Raw genomic sequence first — 23,515 nt, forward strand, 5'->3', positions numbered from 1 at the left:
TTGACTTCCTGCATTACATGCTGCCAGAAAAGTGTATGCTTGGAAAAGGGTGACTTATCAAATTGTTAAGAAACATTAGAACTATTGTTTTTGTAAAGTTACAGGAAAATGATACTAAATTTACTTAAGCAGTGTTACTTTTCATAGATTGTTATTGCTTGGTAACTTCCAAGCAAGCAACTTCTGTTTTCATTCCATTCTCTGTTGTACTTCTTGATAACATGCAAATATGTGTAATTTAACTTACTGATACCTGTTCTGTCTCTTTTCCCCAAGGATCCCGAATATTAATAAAGGAAGCTTGATTGCACTGTGTGTTTCTAATATCTTTTTCATGCTTCCCTGGCAGTTTGCTCAGTTTGTTCTTCTAACTCAGGTAAGACCACATTCACCTCTACGTGGCCTTTTTGTTTACTTCAAGCAAATTGACTGTTTTGTACAGACAGCCCTTGAGTTTACAATTATCCTGATGCTTTCATTTCAGCCAGACTTGCTGTCAGGAAAGATTTACCCCATTTATCACACCAGGTTTTTTCTAGTCTTTAAATTTAAAAAGTTGTTCTATTTAAAACACACAGTCTAGTGTGTACCAGGACTAAACAAATTCCTTTTTCCTTAAAAACAACCTTTAGCCTAGGATCATTACATTAGAACAAGTGTAGCACATAAGAAAACTTTGTACACTGAAATACAAAAATAAAACAGGCATTGATCTTGCATTGATTTGGGCTTTTCAGAATTTTTTAGGTAGAGCAAAGTTTGTATGGCATGTGATAGCTGGCATAATTTTGCATGGTTTCCTATTTAATTTTAAAAAACCTGACAGCAATGGCATAATTTTACTGTATGAGAGTTCATACAGTTGAGGTAACTTAATCTATTGCTGAAATGTAGTAATGCTAATTTGAGCAATAGGTTACTGTACGCAGCACAATTTCTTAATGTTTAAATTAACTGCAAAGTAACCTATTGTTTAAAACCTGTCCATGTCTCTGTACCTTTTCACTTGTCTGTTTCACTCAGAAGAGGCATTGATTGATTTGAGTTGGTATGTTTGAACAATCTACATATACTGTGTATGCAGATTTTCTAACTGGAGATGAGGAAGCCATTTAACTATGCAAAATATTTTAAGAAATCCATTGCTGTATCCAGTTGTAGATACTGGCCTTGAAATTTGAAGTTATAGTTTCAATTCATAGTTTCATGATTTTTCCTTTTTTTTTTAGCAAGCTACCAAATCAGTGAATCTCATTTTTCTCAGCAGCAAATTGTGGATGTTCTCGTGCTTTGCTGAAAATGTGGGGTTGGATAATGTTAATTAATGCTTATGTTTGTGGGTTTTTTTTTTTAATCTGTTTTCTCATGGATGAAAGATGATGTGTTCAGCGCTGTATTGTGACGACTTTTATATTTTTGTAAAGCTGAATACTTGCTCCTTGGATGCTCGAGTATGTTCGATAACTGTTATTAAGAGCAAGAAAATACATGTTTCTTGAAAGAAGCACTTATAAAATGTTAACATATTTATTTAGCAAAAAAATAGCAGTAAAAGTTTGTGTATGATTGTTTGAATACTTACATTTGTGTATCAATACATATCTGTTAGAGGAACTTGACCACTGCAAATTGTTTTAACCTTTTTTTTTTTTTTTTTGCTTTTGATTCTAGATAGCTTCATTGTTTGCTGTGTGTATTATGGGTTATATCGACTCCTGCAAATTACAGAAGATACTCTCTGTTCATATGGTATATTTTTTTTTCCGACTTAAGTGCTATCAAACTGTTCAGAACTTCGAAAGACATTGTGTCAGAAGTGTTTTCCTTAGTTATAAGATGATTGAAAAGATATGAGAATAGAATAGAATAGTTCAGTTGGAAGGGACCATCATATATCATCAAGCCCAGCACCTTGGCCATTTAAAAGTTAATCAAAAGGTAAAGCATGTTAACGAGGGTGTTGCCCAAATGCATCTTGAATGCTGGCAGGCCCAGGGCATCAATAACCTGCTCTCCAGAGTTTGACCACCCTCACAGTAAAGAAGTTATTCTTAATGTCCACTCTGGCTCTCTGTCGATGGCTTTCTGCCATTCCCACCATGGAATCCGTGCCCTAGAGCAGAGCCCGACACTTCTCTCTACTTCCCCTCCCCAGGGAGTTTCAGAGAGAAGTGAGGTCTCCTCTCAGCCTCCTCTTCTCCAGGAGGACCCAAGTCCAGTCCAACCCAAGTGTCCTCAGCTTCTCCTCCCAGGACACGCCTTTTAGGCTTGTTGTCAGCTGTGGTGCCTCCGCTGGAAGTTTTCAAGGACCTTACTGTCCTTATTATACTGTGGAGCCCAGGGCTGCATGCAGTATTCATGGTGAGGATTGCCCTGACACTAATTACAGCAGGAGAATCATCTTTTCTGACCGACTGGTTATGCTGTCTTTAATACACCTGAAATGTGTTTTGCCTTCTTGGCTTCTGGGCACACTGCTGTCTCCTGCTGAGCCTGCTGGCACCAGTACCCCCAGGTCCCTGGCTGCACTAGCCACTTACCTCCTATCTGTACTTGTGGTGAGAATCATTCCATCTCACATGAAGAATGCAGCATTTTCTTTTGTTGAACTTCATGCTATTGATGATTGCCCAATGCGCCAGTGTATTTAGATCCCTTTGCAAGGCCTCTCTTTCCTCGAGAGAGGAAATAGCGATGGATGGAGGGGCCTGAATTTAAATATTTGATCTTAAATGTGTATATCACAGTGACAGAAATGATCATCTGTCTGATGCATTGGAATTTCCAAACTCCAGAACAATTTTCAACCTAAAAGATTTATAAAAGCATTTATTTTCTGTCTCTGCTTATTCCATGAATTCAAAGATGCATTCACAAGCGGCAGATTAGTAACTACACTAAGGAATAGAGCATGAGCAATAAGAAGTTGAAAAGGTAGCATTCATTTCGTGCCTGTGGTTAGTGGGAACAATAAATGAGATGTTTGCAACTCAGAATTAGAGAATCCCAACTAAAAGTGGGTTTTGATAACTACTGAAGTCTGGATCACGCGAAGATGTTGCAGTTGAACTATTTGGAGAGCTGTTTAGAAAGGATGACAAAAAAAAGGTATTAATCTTGGGGGGGGAGAAAAAAGCCTTTTGTAAAATTGATGAGAAAGTCAAGAAAGGCAGGAGATGACAATAAGTAAATGACAGCTGAGCTTCAACATGATGTACTTGAAATTTGTTTTTAAAGTTAAGAAAGTGATTGAGTTCCGCTGTCAGGAATTTTTGCTCTTTGAAGAGAGGCTACAGTCATGAATATATAGGAAGATGCAAACAACTTTTTTGAAGAGTTATGTCTATTTTTAAATATATATTTTTGCTAAAATTTTGCTATGCAAACTTAGTGAATGGAAAGCGAATGTTTACCACATGAAAGAAGCTTTGAGCTAAACTGTTTCATGTTTTCTTTCATACTCTTTGAAATATGGTAATTGGTAAATGAAAGGCAGTAATAAGTTCTATACAGCTCAATTTCGATTTAAACCTGGGACACTAAGTGCGTGTTCCTAGTCATGCTTAAAAGGAAAATTTGCAAATAAGCATCTTGGCTTAGTAATTTTTTTTGGCAGAAATGGGATGAAATATTTGTACCTTTTGGCTTACATCAATAAATGTATAATATTGATGACAAAGTGCCATAAAAGCCTAAATTCACGTAGATAAATATTTGTGTTATATTATAGAGAAAGCTTTATGAGGTTGGGTAAACTGCTAGTTTTATTTCTTGGAGTTTGACTCCACATCTCCACCCCCGTAGTTTTTGTTGAAAATTCAAGTCTAACTGTGAAAAAAATATATATTTACAAAAGGCTGCATATTTTATTAATAACTATGCTATTATTACTTATTCCTGTGCATAGAAAGAGAAGGCAGAAATTGATTGTTATTATGGCTTTCTAAGTTTGGAAATTAATGCAGCTTGCTTTCTCTTAATAAGAAAGCACAGTAGGAGGTCAGTGTGGTGCATAAAAGTTGTATTTCAGCCTTGACTTTCAACCTGCTGTAGATGTGCATATGATCAAATTTCATTGAATTTGATGATGATTCTCAGTTTGGAAGAAAGAGAGCAACAAACTTGTTTGTCCAGGGCTCTGATTTTTTTTCTAGTTATTGAATTAAGTTAGGAATAACTTCAAAAATATAACTGATGTATCAGGTAGGATGAGTTTGTCCTGTGAGCAATATTTTTATCTATATGTGCTTTTAAATATAAATTAATATATTACTCTATGCTTTTCTGTCTGTCACAATTAAGTTATTACAATCAGTGTTTTCAGAACAATTCTCTAATCTCGTTATCAAACTTGCAGTTGTTGGGTGGGATGTGTCTTTAAATGTCAAGTTTGTGATACAGGGAAATTTCTATATTTAGCAATTATTTGGTATTTTAAATTTAATTATTTTTCTTCTTTCAGGTATCTCTTGTAGTGTGTTTTATTCTGATGTTTGGTAATTCAATGTTATTGACATCATATTATGCTGCATCTTTAGTAGTTATCTGGGTAAGTTATTTAAGGACAACAAATCATAGGACATAAGAATGTAATGCTGTACTGTTTTGTATGTGTTGCTTTAAAATGTGAAACTTTCATTAGATAAAATTTTCAGATGTCAACAAATTTTAAATATATTTGAATGAATAAATTCTAACTGAAAAACTGCACATTTGTTTTCCACACCAAAACCTATTCATAAGAGGGATTGAGTTAGGACTCAGCTCTCTTTATTTAGGTCAGATTAAATTTTACAGAATATGGCTAACATAGTCATAATATTTGACCAAAATACTTTCAAAAAGAAAACATGAGCAAGGAGGAGTTTTGTTTTAAATGCTCTTCTATCAGTTGTGAAACTGTGAATACAGTATGAATGACTATAATGTATAAAACAGTGATTTAAGACTATTTGAAGCTGCTGAGCCATACGCCAAGTGTGAAGTTATTCAGTGAAAGCTCATCGTGTTGATTCACTATTTTCATTTCAACTTGAAAAAGAAAAAACAAACAACAAAAAACAACAACAACTCCCCCAATGTTTTTTTTTATTTTTATTTCAGAATAGTTTTTCTGAAGGGAATTGTGTACATGGGAAAAAGGAGTTAAGATCGAGTGAACCTTTCTGCTTTAGTGTGCTACAAAAAATCTCAATTCCTCCGTCTTTTTTTGCCTCTCCTGGAAAAATGTGGAGCTCAGTGTTTGCCATTTAGTGGCAATTTCTCAGCTGTTCTAAGATGAAGCTACCTCGCTGTTGGTAGTTGCTGTAATAAAGTTTGGTCGTTAGAAATTTGTTCAATTTGCTTGTAGCAACTTCTGTAATTATATCCTAACTACAGTTGCATTGAGTTTCTTGTCTGTTTTTTACCTAGGAAAAAAAAAAACACAATAAATGTTTGTCTGTTACTTTACTGCATATAGTGGTCTCAATCTATGCCACATATGGACTGGATTTCTAAAAGCACTTAAGTTAATTATGTTTTTCTTAATTACACTGTTCATCAAGTGAGCTTAAAGTGCGTTTTCTGTGTATTGTAAAATGAGAAACAGCGATAAACAGAAACTACCAATAATATTTTCCTGCTTATGTTCTGTTGTCTTGTTTGAAAATGGTCTGTTATTCTGCCAGTAATTTATTAATTCCTTCAGATATCTCTTTAGCATTGGCTTTGATTTAAGGAAACGTGGAACTGTGTACTACAGAATTTTGGTTATTGAAAAAAAGAGTCGTCTTTCATTAATCATAAAATATAACTTCAGTAAATGTTTTTATTTTGGTAGGTTTTGCCATTGCAGAGTGAAATCACAGTACTGTGTATTCATCCGTATTTCAGGTTGTGTTGATTCTGTAGTCTGGTGCGTGGTTTTGTTAGTTTGTTTGGGATAAATGGCTGCATGTTAAAATAAACACTTAGTATCCTGGATGATTTTTTTATTATTATTTTACTGGAACATTTTGTTGTTGCTGTATCTTAACTGGAGATGCACATTCATTTTATTTTTAGGGAATTCTTGAACTGAGCCCACGAGTCTTTAAAAGGAACAGAAGTCAAGTGTGTCTGTGGGTAAGGAATTTCATACATCTTGAATTTCTGAAAAAGAACTATGCCTTATTGTTTTGTTTTAGTGAAATAGAGGGATAACATCTAGTCTATTTGCTAGCAGCTGAAAATCAAGACATACAGATAAACTACTCTTTTTCAAGTAAATTGTCCCTATTTCCAGAAATTCATTTTAAATTACTGAAGGAAGAAAAGGTGTATAAGTATACATTTATTTCACAAAATCAAAGCAGCCTTCATATGGCAGCACATTTAATTTTATACTACCAACTTAAATCTGTTTGCAGTACCTAAGGTCGGTATAAAAACTCCTTAAAACAGTAGACAATTTAGAAGAGGTGGTTAAAAGAAGTAACAGTGCTTGCAAAAATAACAAGATACTACTTTACAGAGTCATTAAAAATGTGTCCAATACTGTCATTGTTTTAAAATAAGCTTGGTAACATCAAGCAGTATCAACATAATTACTTAACTGAGTTTAGGAAAATGTGGTCTTCTTCACAATGTACCACAGTTAAATTATAGTAGAAAGAATATGGTGATAACTATTAATGAAGAATTGCTAAGTAGAGATCTTAAAATGTGTTAGAATTCTGCATCTTGTAAGGCTGAGGTAAATATGACAAAGCTAGTGAGTAGGATAAGATTATAGGGCACAACACAAAATATAAGTTTATGTTAGCAATGGTAGGTTTATGAGAGAGAATTTTTATACTGTGGAAGTGGAAAACAAACCAAAAAAAAAAAACCCAGAGGCAGTCAGAGAAAGATTAGGTACCTCCCAGGTATTTATGTTCATATGCAACCCTTAAATGTGATGATTGAATGCAACCTTGGTTACATTAGGTTAAAGATGAGCTTGTATCTCTTTATTATATTCTCTCTGAAAGCATCTGCCATTGATCCCTGTCAGATACAAGATGCTGAGCCGAGTTTTCCTACTCAGTTGAGACAATCTTAAAAGGAGCTAAATAAAACTAAATGGCCTAGAATTTCTTCTTTTCTGTTACAGTCATAAACATGATATGTAACTAAAAATAGTGATTGTATGTCATTCTTTCATATTTCTTTGAGGGTTTCTCTTGAGATTATCTTGAAGAGGTACTATAAGGCAGATTCCTTCAAAGGTTTGGATTAGCAGAGTAATATAACCTGATAATAGCAGAGAGGCTGCAGTAGAATTTAAAAAAAGAAAAAGAAAAAAAAAGCCAACAAACTCCAGTGTTCTCTAATCTGGGAAGTGTAATTGGTTAGAAAAAAATTGTAGATTGCGGTGATAACATAGGAGAGTTTTTTAGTAATCACTAAATTTAATAAGCTTTCTTAAAAAGAAAGATTTTATTTAAAAGTTTGCAGAGAGGTTTTTTTCATTCTGAATGTCTTTTTAAGGTCGTTGAAGGATGTGCCTGGTTAGTTGGGACAGTCACCTTGAAATACCTAACATCTTTAGCATTTGGAGTAGCCGATGATGTAAGTCCTCTTTCTCTTATCTGAGTATCTGATTGAATCTTTCAAAAATGTACTGTCTTAATACTTCGATTTTAGCATCTTAATGATATATTTTCTGAAATTCTGAGATTCTTTTGCAGAAATGGAACAGGGATTGCATATTTTATTTTTTATTCATTATGAATGATGACTTTGAGGTGTTATGCCCTGTTTGTGAGAAGAGAGGTGTCTTTACTGTTGAGTTCCAAAATACTGTGTGTTGGTTTTTAAATATGGCTTCATTGAGATCTGTTTACTTTGGATATCTTCTATCTACTTCTTTTGTTTTATTTGCTGTTTCTTAGTTTACTTTCCTCTGAATCTAATTTTTAAGACAGTTCTGAAATGCTTGTAACTAGGACTCCTAACTGCATTTAAGTCCTTGTATTATAAAATTCTGCAATTCCTTCCATTATAAAATCTATGCTGGTGCTGCATACGTAGGTGTAGGGGCAAGATGTGGGAAGCTTGTATCTTGAAACATGAGTATGTAAACTATATTCTTTTTTTAACCCAGCTGCAGTGGTATCACCTCTTCCACTTTCTGCTTTTTCTTTTCAATCTGTTACAATCAAATATATTATTTAATCTACTCAAGTCCATTCATAACAATATTGTAAATGATTTAAACTTTTGTTTTAATTAAAAATATTTCTCATATACATTTAAACTACTTGGTTGCAGAGAACAGTCCATTCTTTTGCTTACTGCAGTTTTTTATCCCCTGTATTTCCTACTAGGCTCATATAGGTAATATATTAAAAGCTAAATTTATTGGCTACAAGGATTTTGATACATTAATGTATACCTGTGCTGCAGAGTTTGACTTCATGGAAAAAGAGGTAATTTGATCAAATTAGATAATTATGGAAAAGGGAACTTTCTTGTTTATCTCAGTACTTAAAACATCTGTGTGCTGTTACTGACATCATATGACTTTTCTTTTTTAAGTTCCAAGTGGTTATTGGTCAAGTCAGAGACACTTAATGAACTTCAGCTAAATTTAAATTGTTTTAATGCTTTGAATTGGACTAAAAATAATTGTTTTGATTTCATGTCTAAGAAAAATTCTTCCTTTACTTAAAAAGAAGTATTTGTTCACAGATAAGTGAAAGGTCACAGTTCTTCACATCTAAGGTTTTATGTGACCGAGGGAAAATGTGATCAGAACTATGAAGATGGGGTGGATTTGGGTTATAGATGAACATCAAAGCTTCTTAATGTTCTGCTAGTAGACTTTTCTAGTTCACCAGTGTCTAGCTATGCATTCAGAACATTTATAGGTTACTCAGAGTATTCAAATTCTTTTGAGATACAACCTGCTTCTAGGCTCTGAGTAGCTTGCCTAAGAAAGGGTGATAATATTCAGATGACCCATGTGTTAGGACCTCTAGTGGGATTGCTGGTTGGAGTTGAAATTTGAGTTTCTTCAAGCTTGCTTTGTTCTTGTTGTATATTTAGATGTGTTTCAGTTAAGGAAGAACCGTTTGTATTATATCACATTTTCTTTAAAATGACAATGACAATCGGTGTAACCCTAGATGAATAGAAAGCAACTAATTCAGTTTATTTCCACTGTAGACTCCAATACGATACACGAAGACTCTACTTCTACCAGTTGTTCTGGTGGTTTTTATGGTAATCCTCAAAAGGGTAAGTGATTGACTTAAGAATCACATTTACCTTCAATAGAGTTTTTCATTGCTTTTAAGGGATCACTGTTTATTTTGAGGTAATAAAACAGAATTTCTCAAAAATATTTGAATGCAATTCAGAATTTCCTTTGCATAGCTATTTACCAAAGTTCCAGTCCTAAGACAATGAGTTGATGTTAAACACTGGAAAAAAAATCTGTCACTTAGCTGATGAGCACTGTAACTAAAGTTTATAACTGTTTTGGTAAATTTGATTATGTATAGTTTGTGTGAAAATAGTTTACAGTTTACACAAGAACAGATGGAATGATTGTTGACTGCCCCGCTAATTAAATATCCTCAAAAAGAATTTTTAGCTGAAGCATTGTATGTTTTATTGTAGCATTGTTTGAAAATGAGATTACTCAGGTTTAACTTAATTTAGCAAATGTTGGAAATGTTTTCTTATGCTTTTGAAAATCTATTAATATATTTGTTGGTTTTGTTTTCTTCAGGCAGTTAAATATCTTAGGTGGACCTTTTCCCAGACAAGGCAGCATGAAAGGTAAATATTGTGTACTTTGTGAATGTGAAACTGATCTGCTTGCTGAAAGTTCATTTGATTTTGATATATGCTAAATAACTTAAAATTTTACATTATCCATCAAAAAGGATAAACACAGATTCTGTATAGTACATCCAAGACGTTCAGTTAGTGAACTATTTCTCATATTTTTACAGAATGTCTGAGTTAAACTGCTGAACTTAGTTTTAGACATCCTACCAAATATTCTATTTCATCATTTATTTTTCTGCCGGTATTTACTTGTAGGAGAAAAGTGAATAGGCGTGTAAATAGTGAATGCAAGCTGTTTCTTCCCCATTGTTGGTTTTTTTTTTTTCCAGGTTGTAAAGATAAGCAAGTTTCATTTTTAGGAGGGGATCCTAGCTGTATTTACTCTATCTTCTAAACGTCTGTATTATGTGCTCTGTCTGTTACAGGCATTTGGCGTCACTTGCACAAAAAAGGGGTGAATTTGGTCAATGGAATATTGCCATTTCCCTGACATATCTTCTTGCTCACTCTTTTTTTTTTATATTTTATTTATTTTTTCACTCAATCATTTCAATCATCTCTGCTTTCCAGAGTCTTAATGGCATTTATCAAAATTTCAATAGATGTGAGCAGGTTTCACCATTTTGCCTTCACAGATAAGAACAAGTATACGTAAATTTTGCTGTATTCACATTTGGTTTTGGCTTTTTCAGAAATAAGGAAAAAGATCTATATAGTACCTGAATAAATGAGCACCTGACTTGTTTGGTATCACTGCTTTATCTCTTTTGCATTACCAAGATTTCATTCTCTGAATAAGCTTTTCCATGTACGAAATAATTCATGAATGTATTGAAAAAAATAGTAAAATTGATTTTCAGATTTCTGTATAGACAGGATGGAGGATAGGTAATGATTTGCAGAATATTTCAAAGCTTGTCATAAAGACAAAAACCCACGTATGTCATGCTGAAAGTAATGCCTCTGATTTATTTTCATGGTAACTACAACAAAGAGCATGATTATACTATTTGATAAAGCAAATTCTCTGCTACAGAACCCTATTTCTCAAAATAATCACCACCATTAGCTATACATTTTCACCAGAGATGAACAAGAGCCTGCATGCCACACTAATAACAATCTGCACCCACAGAGGTGACCCACTGTTGCTGCTGCTACTGCTGAAACACACCACCCACCCCTCACTATGCTCACATCCACTCTTTGGTCTCCCTAAATGTTCAGTGAGAATCGATGAATGTCAGTGGGTGTAATTGTTTCCACATGGAGGAATTCAATGGCACACCTTTGCTTCATCCACACTTCCACGTCAGATGCCATTCTGTCAGGCTGCCCCTCTGCTGCCATCTGTCACACAGCAACAAAATATGGAATGCTGATGGAAAGTTTAACCTCTACTGCCATACCACCAACATCTGCCTCTGATGTCGTGGGCCAACAAAATAAAACAGGAGGCATTACTTTCAGAGCAGCTGTAAATCCGTGCAGGAGCTGACACATGCTTACTGAATTAATTTGTTTAAAACCACTGTAGATGCCTATAAAGTAAAAACAGTTTCTGTATGATATAAGCAAATCACATGATTTTTCTTTGTTTTAATATTCAGAGAGGAACGTTATATCCAGGGTGAGGTAAGTTTTTTGTTATTTTTCTCCTGCATAATTTTACTCATAAGATAATATGAGCTCTCAACTGTTTGCAAGCTGTATTCCAATACCGATGCTGACGCGTAGTTTATTTTAAGCTAGTTGTTTGCATTTTTTGGTCTGTTGTCTTAACTTTTGTCCAGTATGTGACCAAAAATAACTGTGGAATAATGAATAAAAATTTACCAATGATGGGGTGGCAGTGCAAGATAAGAAGCTTTGAGGCTTTTGCTAGATCAGGATGGAGAAGCACTGAAATCATGCTGGACCTTCAACTTTCCTTATGTAGACAGAGTAGCAGAATAGGTTTCATGCTATAATCTTGTGACTGATGAATATTTCCTCTTTAAATATTCATTTTTTTAAAAGGTACCATAATAGAAAAAAAAATGTGACGTTGTTCTTTTAATAAAATTATCTGAAGATTACAGTTGAGTGGCAGCTTTCTAATGGATTTCTTTATTTTCAGTTAAGTCAGCAAGAAAAGTCAGCAAAACTTTAACAGCTGTTTATTGTGGTTTGTGCTATGAGGGAAATGTCATGCCAGTCGAATATTATAATCAAATTAAAGCACTGATTCTAAAAATGCTTCTATGCATTTTCCACACTTCTGCGTTTTCCAAAGCACTTCCACAGGCAATGTAGAATTAGTATTGAGTGACACCTCTGCTTTTTGACTTTGAGAATACTAAAGCAAATTGCCTGTAGTAGTGTGAGTAGCAAGGATGATTGTGTTTGCCTTTTCATATTTAATTAGTTTAGGCCTTAGAACAAAGTATTAGCAAGGTCTCTTTGCTTCTGTAAAGAGATTACATAAGAAATCTTAACTCTTATTGCTCGACTGCGTTGTGGTTTAACCCAGCAGGCAGCTCAGTAACATGCAGCCTTTCTCTCACTCCCCACCTCTGAGTGGGATCGGAGAGAAAACAGGAAAAAGATAGAACGCATACGTTGAGATAAATGCTATTTGGTAAGACAAAAAAGGGAGAAAGAAATAACAGTAAAGATTACGTATGTATGTATGTATTTCACAAAATGAATGAGGCACAAAAGAATTGCTAGCCATCTGCTGATTGATGCCCAGCCAGTCTCGGAACAGCAGCTGCCCCACTGGACAACTACCCTCAGTTTTATAGGTTTTTTTGTGTCATATGGTGCGGAATATCCCTTTGGCCAGTTCAGGTTAGGTGTTCTGGTTCTGTCTCCCCAACTCCTTGTGTCCTCTTCCCACTCCCCCCCATCTCCTAGCTGGTAAGACAGTAGAAGAAGCTGAGAAACTGAAATGTTCTTGGCTCCATGCAGCGCTGCTCAGCAACAGCTAAAACATTGTTGTGTTATCAATATTGTTTTTCTCCTAAAGTGAAAACATTGCATCATGCCCGATACTGTATAGAAAATCATCTCTGTCCCAGCTGAAACCTGGACACTAGGTTTCAGAATCTTCGCAGCCAGCCATTCCTCCAGTTCCTCTTATTTCTAATGTTTCTCTGTCCTGCTTCTTACCTCTACTTGCTACAGACACTTCAGAAAAATGTCCTGTTCACTGGATGAGATGTGAAGATCTTTAGTTTCACCTTTCTTTTCCAGATAAAATTGTCATTTAAGCTATAATGAAAGTGAAATTCTTGGTTTGAGACAAACCAAGAGTGTGTAAATATTATGCTTCTCTGTGGAGTTTTATATAGATAAAGATATATAAACATTTTTTATTTATTTGCAGGTGATATACCACGCATTGCAGCTGTTGGCATACGGTGTCCTAGCGATTTTAATCATGAGACTAAAATTATTTTTGACACCACATCTATGTGTTATGGCTTCTTTGGTGTGTTCAAAACAGGTAAGATCTTTACGTAGTCCTGTAGCTATCTCAGTATTTATGCTAGTACCTAGGTATTTATTCTAAAAGAAATTTCTATGAGTAATTGCTGAATCTGAGTATCACAGTTACACTAAGTTGCCAGTCTGAAAATATGGTTACGGATGTATGTTCTCCCTTCTCTCCAAATAAAATTAAACTTATCCAACTGCATTGTTACACAAATTAATGTGTTGTATTAAGCATGAGCCATAGAGAGGTATACTGTAGATTTCACTTTACTTGCTCACTTACATGCTTTTGAAACTATTTTGATTAGCTACAGATTTTATAAAAGCACTGTTTGAGTTAGTTTATGCTATACTTTCATGTCCCTTTTGAGATTACAGCTATGTGTGTATGAATGGTTTTTAAAGATGCAGTTTTACATGGTCTTACATCTTGCAAACATTTCAGCCTTAAAAATCAAGAAGTCATGTGCCTAACTCTGCAACTTTGCTAACCCAAAATACCTATATTACAAAATGTTATTAGGTTTTTTTTTAAGATTTAAATTTCTTAGAATTGACTTTCAGTATTTCAGCATCGATATTTTTGAGATGTTTGATTGAATCTGTGTCTAAATAGTTTCTTTATAAGTTTTGCATTTGCAGCAACAGTTAAGCAATCATTTGGGAAGCAAACAAGGAGGTGGATGGAAATCTTGCTGAGTGGTTGGGTCCCAGACCTCATGATTGATGTATGAATTTTGACTGGAGTGTAGTAACTGGTGCTATACCCCAGTGTCAGTGTTTGGTCCAGTCCCCTTCAACATCTTCATTAACGGTGTGGTATATAGGCAGAATTTGCTGATGTTACAAAACTGGGAAGAGTGACTGGTACACCAGATACATGTGCTGCTATCCAAAGGGACCTCAACAGGCTGGAGGAATGGGCTGATGCAAACTTCATGCAGCTTAACAAAAGGAAGTGCCATCTCCTATACCTAAGAGAGAACAACCCCAGGCACCAGTGTGTTCTGGAAGCTGACCAGCTGAGAAGCAGGTTGACAGAAAAGGACTCGGGATTGTGGTAGATGCCAAGTTGAACATGAGCCAGGAATGCATCCTTTCTGCAAAGAAAGCTGATGGTATCCTGGGCTGCATTAAGAGGAGAATTGCTAGCAGGTCAGGGGACATAATCCCCTATACTTAGCACTGCTGAGGCCACAGAGGGCTATTAAGATGATAAAGGAACTAGAATGTCCATCTACAAGACAAGTTTGAGAGAGCTGGGACTGTTTTACCTGGAGAAGAATAGGCTATAAGGGGAATCTTACCAGTAAGTACGTGTGTGTATATGTGTGTGTGTGTGTGTATTGAGGGTGCAGAGAGAACGAAGCCATTCTTTTCAGTGGTGCCCAGTTACAGTACAAGAGGCAGTGGGCACAAACAGAAACACAGGAGGCTCTGTCTCATGACAGACAAACACTTTTTCACTTGAAGGGTGACTGAGCACTGGCACAGACTGCCCAAATAGGTTGTGGAGTTTCCATCCTTGGAGTTATTCAGAAGTAGCCTAGATGTGGTCCTCAGTGACATGATTTAGATGGTACTGTTTGTGCAGCTAATTTGGACTACATAATCCTCAGAGGTCCCTTCCAACCTCAGTCATTTTCTTCTATGGAAAGTGTTATTCACGTCATATGAAGTAAGTATCCCACATGAGAGAGCAAAAGGTGATGACTAATACTGAGCTGAACTTAATAAGAGAACAGATTAGGGAGATGAGCACTGTGGATGCTAAGAAATATTATGGGCAAAACATAGATGAAAGGAAAGGAGAAAAGTGACAGAGTGGAGAGACTAGCAATGGCTGGGGAAGACAGTTACTATGCTAATAAGAAATTTCAAGCTTCTTATTAAAAGTCAGAAAAACAGAAGGAAAAATATCATTTTTTTCTGAAGTGATTTCTAGATAGTGTCTACTTTATAAATGAATTCAGTACAAAATTAATTTGTTCTTAATTATTCTAGTTTTATCTGTGTGTTTTCCTAGAAGAAAATTGGTGGGCTCTTCTGCTTTGTTATTATTGAAAACTCTTACAGAAATTTCTAATGTGTGAAGTTTAGTTTCAGTTCTCAGTCTTCTGAAGAACATAAAATAAAGAATAAAATTTGACCTACACTTTTTTGTTGTTGTTGTGTGGGGAGAAATAATCTCTGAAAGATAGAAAAAGTACCTCGCAAAACGTAATGACTGAAAGGAGTGTTTTCTATTAGTTTGTTTCCTCCTCTGCTTTTTCTGTATTACAAGTTAATTGTTGCTGCATATTAGTGAAAGTTTTCTTATGATGAATTTCTTTTTTGAAGTATCTGAGTAATTTGTGACCAGCTGTAGGGAGCCTGCTTTATCAGGGAAATCGGACTAGATGATCTCCAGAGGTCCCTTCCAACTCCTACGATTCTGTGATTCTGTAATCGCACTACAGTAATTCATCTTGGATTGTAGATTTTTGTTTAATACTGTAATAAAGGTCATCGTGCCAGTCAATGAAATCCGGTGCTTCTAGTAATCATTACGTTTTGGGTTTTATGGGATGCCTCTCATTGTCACCATGGACATTTTGGAATGGCGCATTGAGAGTATTTCACCACAATTTTGTTTTCAAGTTGTTTCAGTTTTCTAGAATTTAGTTTGTGCCACTGACTTTAATCTAGTCTGTTAGTAGAAAGGATAGCGTTTAAAAACAGAGATGGGAGAGAACAAGAGTGCAAGGTGAGTTATTCTACTTCCAACTGCAATTTGGCCCTTAGTCGTTCTGCTGTTGATCTGTACAGCTGTAAAGTGACACTAAGATTCTCAGAAACCTACCAATCCAAATGTTCTGAGGAGCCATCCCTTTGGACCAGAGCTCATGTGCAGTGATTTTTTTATTTTTTTTTTCCTTCTTTTCAGCATCCTGAAGTCATTGTTAGGTTGAAAAAAAAATATAGGTGTTGAATGCTAGGAAAGGTAAGGCTTTAGATTGCTGCGATTTTTTTCATAGAGAGGAAAGTCTACCATGTATGACAAGACCTGTTATCGTGGCCCTATCTTGAGCCATAGAAGTCCATACCCGTGTTCAGGAGTGTCACAGTTTAGGTCAATAAGTTAAGTAAACTAAAAATACCTCCTTTGTATTGCTGTCTGTGAGGGTTGTTTTGCCTCTTCAACATGTTCCTTACATTTGTGCTGATTGATACCTGTAAAAGACGAGATAGATTCTTTCTGGTCTGACAGATGTGTGACTTCTTTAATGGGGAGCTGCTGGTAATCTTCCAGGTAACAGGTGACTGTTTTGGGTATGAGAGAGAAATGCGAACATCTTGGTTCCATAAAGCTGTTAGGACTAAAAAAAAAAAACCTAATCAGGAAAATATTAAATGGTTTTAGTTGATTTTTTTAATTCTTTTTTTTTTTTAATCTTTTTTTCCTTGCTGTACTGGCCATTGAGTAGTAGTAGCTTATTGTTGAAAAATCTGACTGTGCATTATTGTTTCAGAAGTACTGCAATAGAGGGAGATAACATGGGAAGATGGGACTTGTGACTGAATGGTTAATGCCTGTTACGTTTATCATTATGTGAAGTTTTAGATGTTGATGAGCAACAATTTGTCTTCACAGGTGCAAAAATATAAATTTGTAATTGAGGTCAGCACTATCTAGAAGACCATAAGACTATGGAAGCTTACCTGCAGCAGTACCTTGGGATCTCTAGTTTATTTTGAGGCCATAGACATAATTAATTAACGATCTGTCTTTGAACATGTGAACAGTCAGCGTGTAAAAAGAAGCAAAAGATACTAGAAATTGTCTGTAAATATGAGGAATTTTTTGTTTTATTCTTTCAGGCCGTTGAGTGAGCCTGTGTATTCTCCAGTATCTCAGTGTTGTGGCTTGTGGCACCTCATTGGCAATTAAAATGTTACTGTTTGCATGCATTCATTTTCTCTTCTGTTAGGGAGGATTCTTCTATCCTAAGTGAAATTCTGAAAGCAAAGAAAAAATAGTTGGAGAGACTTAAAGCCTTAATGTGTCTATTTAGCATAAATAAATAAATAAAATAGCATCAATATATAATAAAAAATAACATGAGGAACAGCATCCTATTAAAAAAAAAAAAAAGAAAAAAGCTGCTTTTAAATGGCAGATATGTTCAACCTTTCTGGGCTCTTTGTACAAACATAACAGTGGTAAATTCAGACACTTCTAACATTACTGAGGTTTTTACAAGAGCATGATAGGAATGCAGTTATCTTTGATTTGAAAAGCCATTGAACTCAAGTTCTATCATATTCTTGAACTGAGATTTTTGCAACTGTTGGTGAAAGAAGAAGTTTACTCATGTAGAATGACATATAAATGAATTCATTTTGCTTCATCCATCCAGACCTGCGCTGCAGTGAGGCATTTTTGGTATATTAAGTTTCCCTGGATAGTGCTAATCTTGTTAGAGGTGTTTAGCAAGTGTTTGAGAGTGAGAGTAGTAAACAGTACATTTTCAGCAAAGTGGTTTGGGAGATCAAAATCATTTAAAATAGTTTAGGACTAATTTATAAAAAAAAAAAACAGAAACAAAAAAAAAAACAACTTACATGTTCATTGGTATAATCTAGTAATAAAATTACTGTTAAACTTTATCATTTAATATTTTAATAAGAAAAAGTGGGTAAACTTACATGGAATTAAATGTTTGTTTACTGAATATTTGATATTTATTTGATATTTTTGAAATCTAAAGTCTTCTAAGAGTAGCTAAAAATTGCTTATACTTTTATGTCTGAGTATTTCCTTAAAGCCTATGGTAAATAATCTGTTGGGAAAAATGGAAGGGCTTGCCTTTTCAATTCAAGGAAGAAAAGAATAGGATATAAGTTGACATCAGCTTGATGAGTCTAAATTCTGCTTTTTTATTTGTATTTTTCAGAAGTTTTTTACACTGATTTTGCTTATAGATGCAAGTAGAAGATAAAATACTGTATAAATACAGATAGCGTTATTGAATTTTCCTTGCAGAATTTGACATTTTTGACTAAAACTTGAAAAACTGTACTTGTATCAAGTCTCATTTTTGTAGTATTGAAGATAAATGCACAACGTTGGGTAAACGTAAATACTTCTTGTGAGGTTTCACCAAAGTGTAGTGGAGAAGCAATAGAAGAAGAGATGCCTTCTAATACAGATTAAGTTCCTTATGGATAAATAAAAATGAGTTGTTCTGCATACATTATTACTGAATTGTTCTCAAGAAAATAATTCTTGTATTTCAGTTGTTTGGATGGCTCTTCTGTAAAATCCAGCCCAAAACATTGGTCTTTGCTATTTTAGCACTGATGGCAATAGAAGGGTCAGCAAATCTTCAGACTCAGTGGAACATCATGGGAGAATTTAGCAATTTGCCACAGGAGGAACTTCTAGAGTGGATACAAGTCAATACTAGACAAGGTAAACTATTTAATAATGTATGTTGTTTACTGCTTACTGTGAGATGTAGCCATAGAACTTTGTAAAAATATCTGCAGAGTAATTGCTGCTGTCCTTGGCTTTGCCTTGAGACTATCCAAAAACAATGGTTTAGTCATGTATGATTTTTATATAGAAGTTGTCTCAAATAAAGGGGGGAAAAAAAAAAAAAAATAGTTTTGTTAGACTCCAGCCTACCAGTCTAGAGGTGCTAGCCACTGTTGCAGTGATTCTACAACAAAACTGCTTTTGCAAGTCCAATTAAAGGAGGTTTTTGCTTATGTGACTCTGGTTCTGTATGTGGGTCCATGCTCATTATTTTGCTAGCGGATAATTCAAAGTGTCTGTGTTGTGGTTCTTCTGTTCTTTTATGAAAGGGAAAAGAAGTGTCATAAAACTATCTGGAAACAAAAAATTTAAAAGCAAGAAAATGCACTCAATCCAAAGAAGTCTAACATTTTATTGCTCATTTAACAGTGGAGTGAGAAATGACAAAAAAAAAAAATCCAATATTCTCATAATTAATATATTCTACTACTAATCCAAGAAAAATAAAATATATTAAACCTCTGATCTTCGATGCTTAATTATCTTAAATATTTATATTGACATCAAGATTTTAAAATTAAAAAGAAAAAATAATTCTGTGCATGTACTGTGGGTGCTGTATAAGGCTTTTACAAAAGGAGAAAGTACTTTTCCTCCTCACACTTCTCTATAGTATTGCTATTTTAGTTATTTGAACTCTGCTTTTACTGCTTCAAACTTGATTTCAAACATGCCTTTCGCTCTGTTTTTCAGATGCAGTTTTTGCAGGAGCAATGCCTACAATGGCAAGTGTTAAATTGTCTGCACTTCGTCCTGTTGTAAACCATCCACATTATGAAGATGCAGGATTAAGGTAAATATCAAAGTTGAGGATCTTTTTTTTTTAAAAATAAAAAATTATTCCCTTAGTTCTGTTCATGTTAGTAATATGCAGTAGGAATGGCATCATGTTATGTAGTAAATTTTGTTTCAGTGTCTTTGTATCTAGCCTTGAATATTACATTTCAAATGCATTGCTCTTGACATTTTCACATGTTTGCATTTTCTATTCAGAGTTGTGTCCTGATACAGAAAAATCAGAGGGCTCTGTATACTGTTTTTGGAGTCATTGCATTTGTGAGGAAATCATTGCGTCAGAGCAATTTTTTTCAGTTAAGATTTTTTTAGCCCATTTATGAAATAAAAAGCCTTCCTGTGCAACCTAAAACTAAAGATTATGTTTTATTGCTATATTGTTAGCTAAATTTTATGATATTTCTCTTTTTGAAGGGCCAGAACTAAAATAGTATATTCCATGTACAGTCGAAAACCTGCAAAGGAAGTGAAAAAAGAATTAATAAAATTAGGAGTGAATTACTACATTCTAGAAGAGTCGTTGTGCGTAAGCAGAAAGAAGTGAGTAATCTCTGCCTTTCTCACAGGAATTATACACCATCCAAATATGTATTATGAGATTTGGATCAGGCAGTAGCTTTGAAATGTTAATCTATGCTTTATTAAAAGCACCCATAATACATTTTTCTCCAGCTTCCCCTAGCTGGTGAAGTATGATCAACTCTAGTAACTTCGTGGTCTTCATGTGCACCTGAAAAGCTGTTTTATGTATTTTTAAACTTCACTGTAAATTAGAACAGTTCGCAAAGGAAACAAGTAATCATTCCGTGATGTCAAGAACAGACACAAATGTATAATAAAAGCCCAGAATGATTATAAGGTGCAGAGCAGAAGATGGTTTTAGATCCAAAATTTTATGACTGTTGGTGGTCACTGAAAACTTTGTCATATTTAGACTGTAAGAAAAAGCCATGCTATTTTTCATAGTTTTTCTTTTCGAGCCTTTAGGATATCATTTAGATACCTTGAATTTATTTTCATTTAGAATAAAATGAAATCAATCGATTTTATTTATTTGGTACTATCTTTGCCAAGGTTAGGAAGCTTATAGCAGTATTAACATTGAAAGATAACTACAGAGAATTTATATTGGTTGTGTGCCTTCATAAAAAGAAAAAAAGCAGGGATGGAATACTGTTTTTTTTTTTTAAGATGCTATATTTAGTGAGTGTTTTAATTAGTGAGTTTTCTTTATATATGTTAGGAATATAAAAAACACTCTCCATTTTATAGGAAGCTTTAAGGGTCTCTGGTAATACATATTATATAGTAGTTCTTTCGTATGTGCTGCTCCCTCTACATTCATTGTTATTATATAACCACAAAGCAACCAAATTTAACAAATTACTAGTGTATTTATTGACTTTGTAATCTAAGAATTTCTAGTATAAACATAAACTTCAAGTAGAAGGCTCAGTCAAGTGCTCATAGAAAGGTTGAAAAAATTGAAGTCAGCAAGTTTAAATGCTTTTCTTTTTTTTTTTTTTTTCCTAATGGCATTTCTTCATTTCTCCTCTCTTATTTAAAAATTTTCTAGGCCTGGTTGCAGTATGCCTGAAATTTGGGATGTGGAAGATCCTGCTAATAGTGGCCGAATTCCTTTATGTACCCTGATGAGCCAGGATTCTAGGCCATATTTCATCACAGTATTTGAAAACAGCAATTACAGAGTCTTGAAGATTCCAAATGAGTAACATTTCAGTGCAGTGAAGCATCGGTCTTTCAACTTTTTAAACTAGTTACTATAAGGATTCTAAGTGAGAAATACATTTTTTACAAGACTTAAAATGGAAAAGTGTGTATTTTATTTTTTACCATTTTAAGTGAATTCTGATTATAGAAATATCTTAAACCTAGCAGTTTGGATTTCTATTTCAGGGTCAGTCCCTTGAGATTTGCTATGCAAATGATTATATGTTTGCACATCTTATTTAACACTGATCCAAAAGGAGTTAAAAGTAGCTATGGAAAGTACCTTCATTCTCAAAACCAATGATATTGTGAAATGGGACTGTCAGAATGTCTTAGCAAAGCAAGTTTTCTTAAAGCTTTGGTGCTAGCAGCTTAAGACAAAGGAATGGTGCTATTGCATCTGGCATCACATTTCTCATGTTCCTTTTGCTGCCATCGCCCTTCTGGACGAGGTGGTACTTAGAAATTCTCTTAAAAGTTGTATAGTTTCACTAGTCATGTCGGAGAGAAGTTTATTGTTTCTTTGAGAGAATTAAGAACATTGGTCATTTTGGATCACTTAACACGTGCTTTTAAGCTTGCTTTTGAAATGAAAAAGTTTGTAGGTGGACTTGAAACTTTATTATTTAGGTGCATGTTCTTGGAACCTTATTGATATTAAAAATGAAGACTAATAAGGGTAATATTTGCAGCAAGCAATAGTTTAGCTTTTTGGTGTCTAAGGATTTTTAGCATTCTTATGCACTCAGAATAAGCTGGCATAATATAAATGGAATTTTTTAAGGGAAAATGCTTTATTCAGGAAAAAAATCTGTTTAATAGCCTTAGAAAGATACTAAAATAAATTCTTCACTGCCTTAACTAGACCTTCAGCGCCTAACTTGATAAGAAATGACTTTCAAAGTTTATGCTCTATTTTCTTCCCCACTTTATTAGATCCTGCCTAGATTTTTATCATCAATATTAAAGAAAAATTGAATTTAACCCAGCTGTGATATGAGTATAGTCGAACAGTGGTGTGTGGTTCTTCAGTTTTTCTGTCATCTTGGTGTCACACCAACATTATAGGTAATAAAGGACTTAGAGAATTCACTTCCCTAGATAGCTAGTTCACCCGTCAGTTCTTTAACAGACATAGAATTTCTGTAGATTTATTGTCATGGGAAGTATCGCAGTAATGGTGATTCTACAGTTTAAGGCTTCTGAAGTCTCATGTTTCTCTGTATATTGTTCATTATTGCTTTTCTTTTTTTTGTTTTGTTTTTTGTTCAGACATCAGTCTGTTGACATGGCTAGTCTTTTACAGCCCTAATAGCATCTGGTAACATTAGATGCTGTAGGAATAGCATCTATCATGCGTATAAAAGGAATAATCAAATGGGAACCAATGATAAAGTTGTAGTGTAACAGCTAATCAGTATTCTAAGACTTCCTATTTTTTTAAAATCTGTCTTATTGAGAGCGTGAGGGAGAATGGCTGAAAATACATTAGCTTTTTAACTTTTACAGAATAGATTTTGGAAAACTTTATATAAGGAAAATATCAAAAAAAGGGGCTTTTGGGAAAGTTGATTTTTAAAATGTTAATTGAATTCAAGGAAGGAGAAAAAATATTTATATAAACATTGTGACTAGTGTTACAGCACAAAAAGGTACTGTATTTTTATGAAATTTACGCCAACTGTTGACATGTACTTATATGTGGTTAAATAAAAAAGAAAAAGATGCAAGTTGTTCTCATGTTTCTAATGGGCGTTACATTTCTGCTCTCATGTATTAAGATGAAGTTTAATACGGTTACCACAGCAGATATAATTGAACTAAGCAGTACATGAAAGTGTTTCAGATAATTAGATCAGACTCACGTACTTCTTTCCAGCCTCCGTGTTAATTGGAGTATCACTGCAGGTGTATATGGAAAGGCAGTGAGGAAATGTCATATACTATTTAGACACCAATTGAGCCTGGAAGACAATTCAAAATGATGGTGTTTATCTAAATTTCTAAACTCAGATAATCGAAAGTGAATGTCATATACTGATAGACTGAAGAAACATTTGAAAGTTGATGTTCAAAGATGTACTTAAGTAATAATGCCCCTTAATTGATGAGATGGCTGGTTTTAGT

The 23,515-nt window shown here is 34.4% G+C and overlaps 1 protein-coding gene across 5 annotated transcripts in view; it reads left to right on the forward strand.

Annotated features, from left to right (window-relative positions):
• DPY19L1 (dpy-19 like 1) overlaps positions 1 to 23,118 on the forward strand; it is a 48,923-nt gene extending 25,805 nt beyond the window's left edge. For 4 of the 5 annotated variants that reach the window (XM_040690115.2, XM_040690120.1, XM_418841.8 and 1 more), the window contains exons 10-23: positions 277 to 376; positions 1,672 to 1,749; positions 4,463 to 4,549; positions 6,046 to 6,105; positions 7,492 to 7,572; positions 8,331 to 8,432; positions 9,172 to 9,243; positions 9,740 to 9,789; positions 11,412 to 11,436; positions 13,172 to 13,291; positions 18,562 to 18,736; positions 19,556 to 19,655; positions 20,072 to 20,197; positions 21,234 to 23,118. In XM_040690115.2, the coding sequence (XP_040546049.1) occupies positions 277 to 376; positions 1,672 to 1,749; positions 4,463 to 4,549; positions 6,046 to 6,105; positions 7,492 to 7,572; positions 8,331 to 8,432; positions 9,172 to 9,243; positions 9,740 to 9,789; positions 11,412 to 11,436; positions 13,172 to 13,291; positions 18,562 to 18,736; positions 19,556 to 19,655; positions 20,072 to 20,197; positions 21,234 to 21,390 (1,333 nt within the window). In that variant the 3' untranslated portion in view covers positions 21,391 to 23,118. The remainder of the gene's footprint in view (positions 1 to 276; positions 377 to 1,671; positions 1,750 to 4,462; positions 4,550 to 6,045; positions 6,106 to 7,491; positions 7,573 to 8,330; positions 8,433 to 9,171; positions 9,244 to 9,739; positions 9,790 to 11,411; positions 11,437 to 13,171; positions 13,292 to 18,561; positions 18,737 to 19,555; positions 19,656 to 20,071; positions 20,198 to 21,233) is intronic. The other variant, XM_015281678.4, reaches the window with a different exon arrangement.
• Positions 23,119 to 23,515: the final 397 nt, after the last annotated feature.

Source organism: Gallus gallus, chromosome 2 (genome assembly GCF_016699485.2).
Source record: "Gallus gallus isolate bGalGal1 chromosome 2, bGalGal1.mat.broiler.GRCg7b, whole genome shotgun sequence".
NCBI lineage: Eukaryota > Metazoa > Chordata > Aves > Galliformes > Phasianidae > Gallus > Gallus gallus.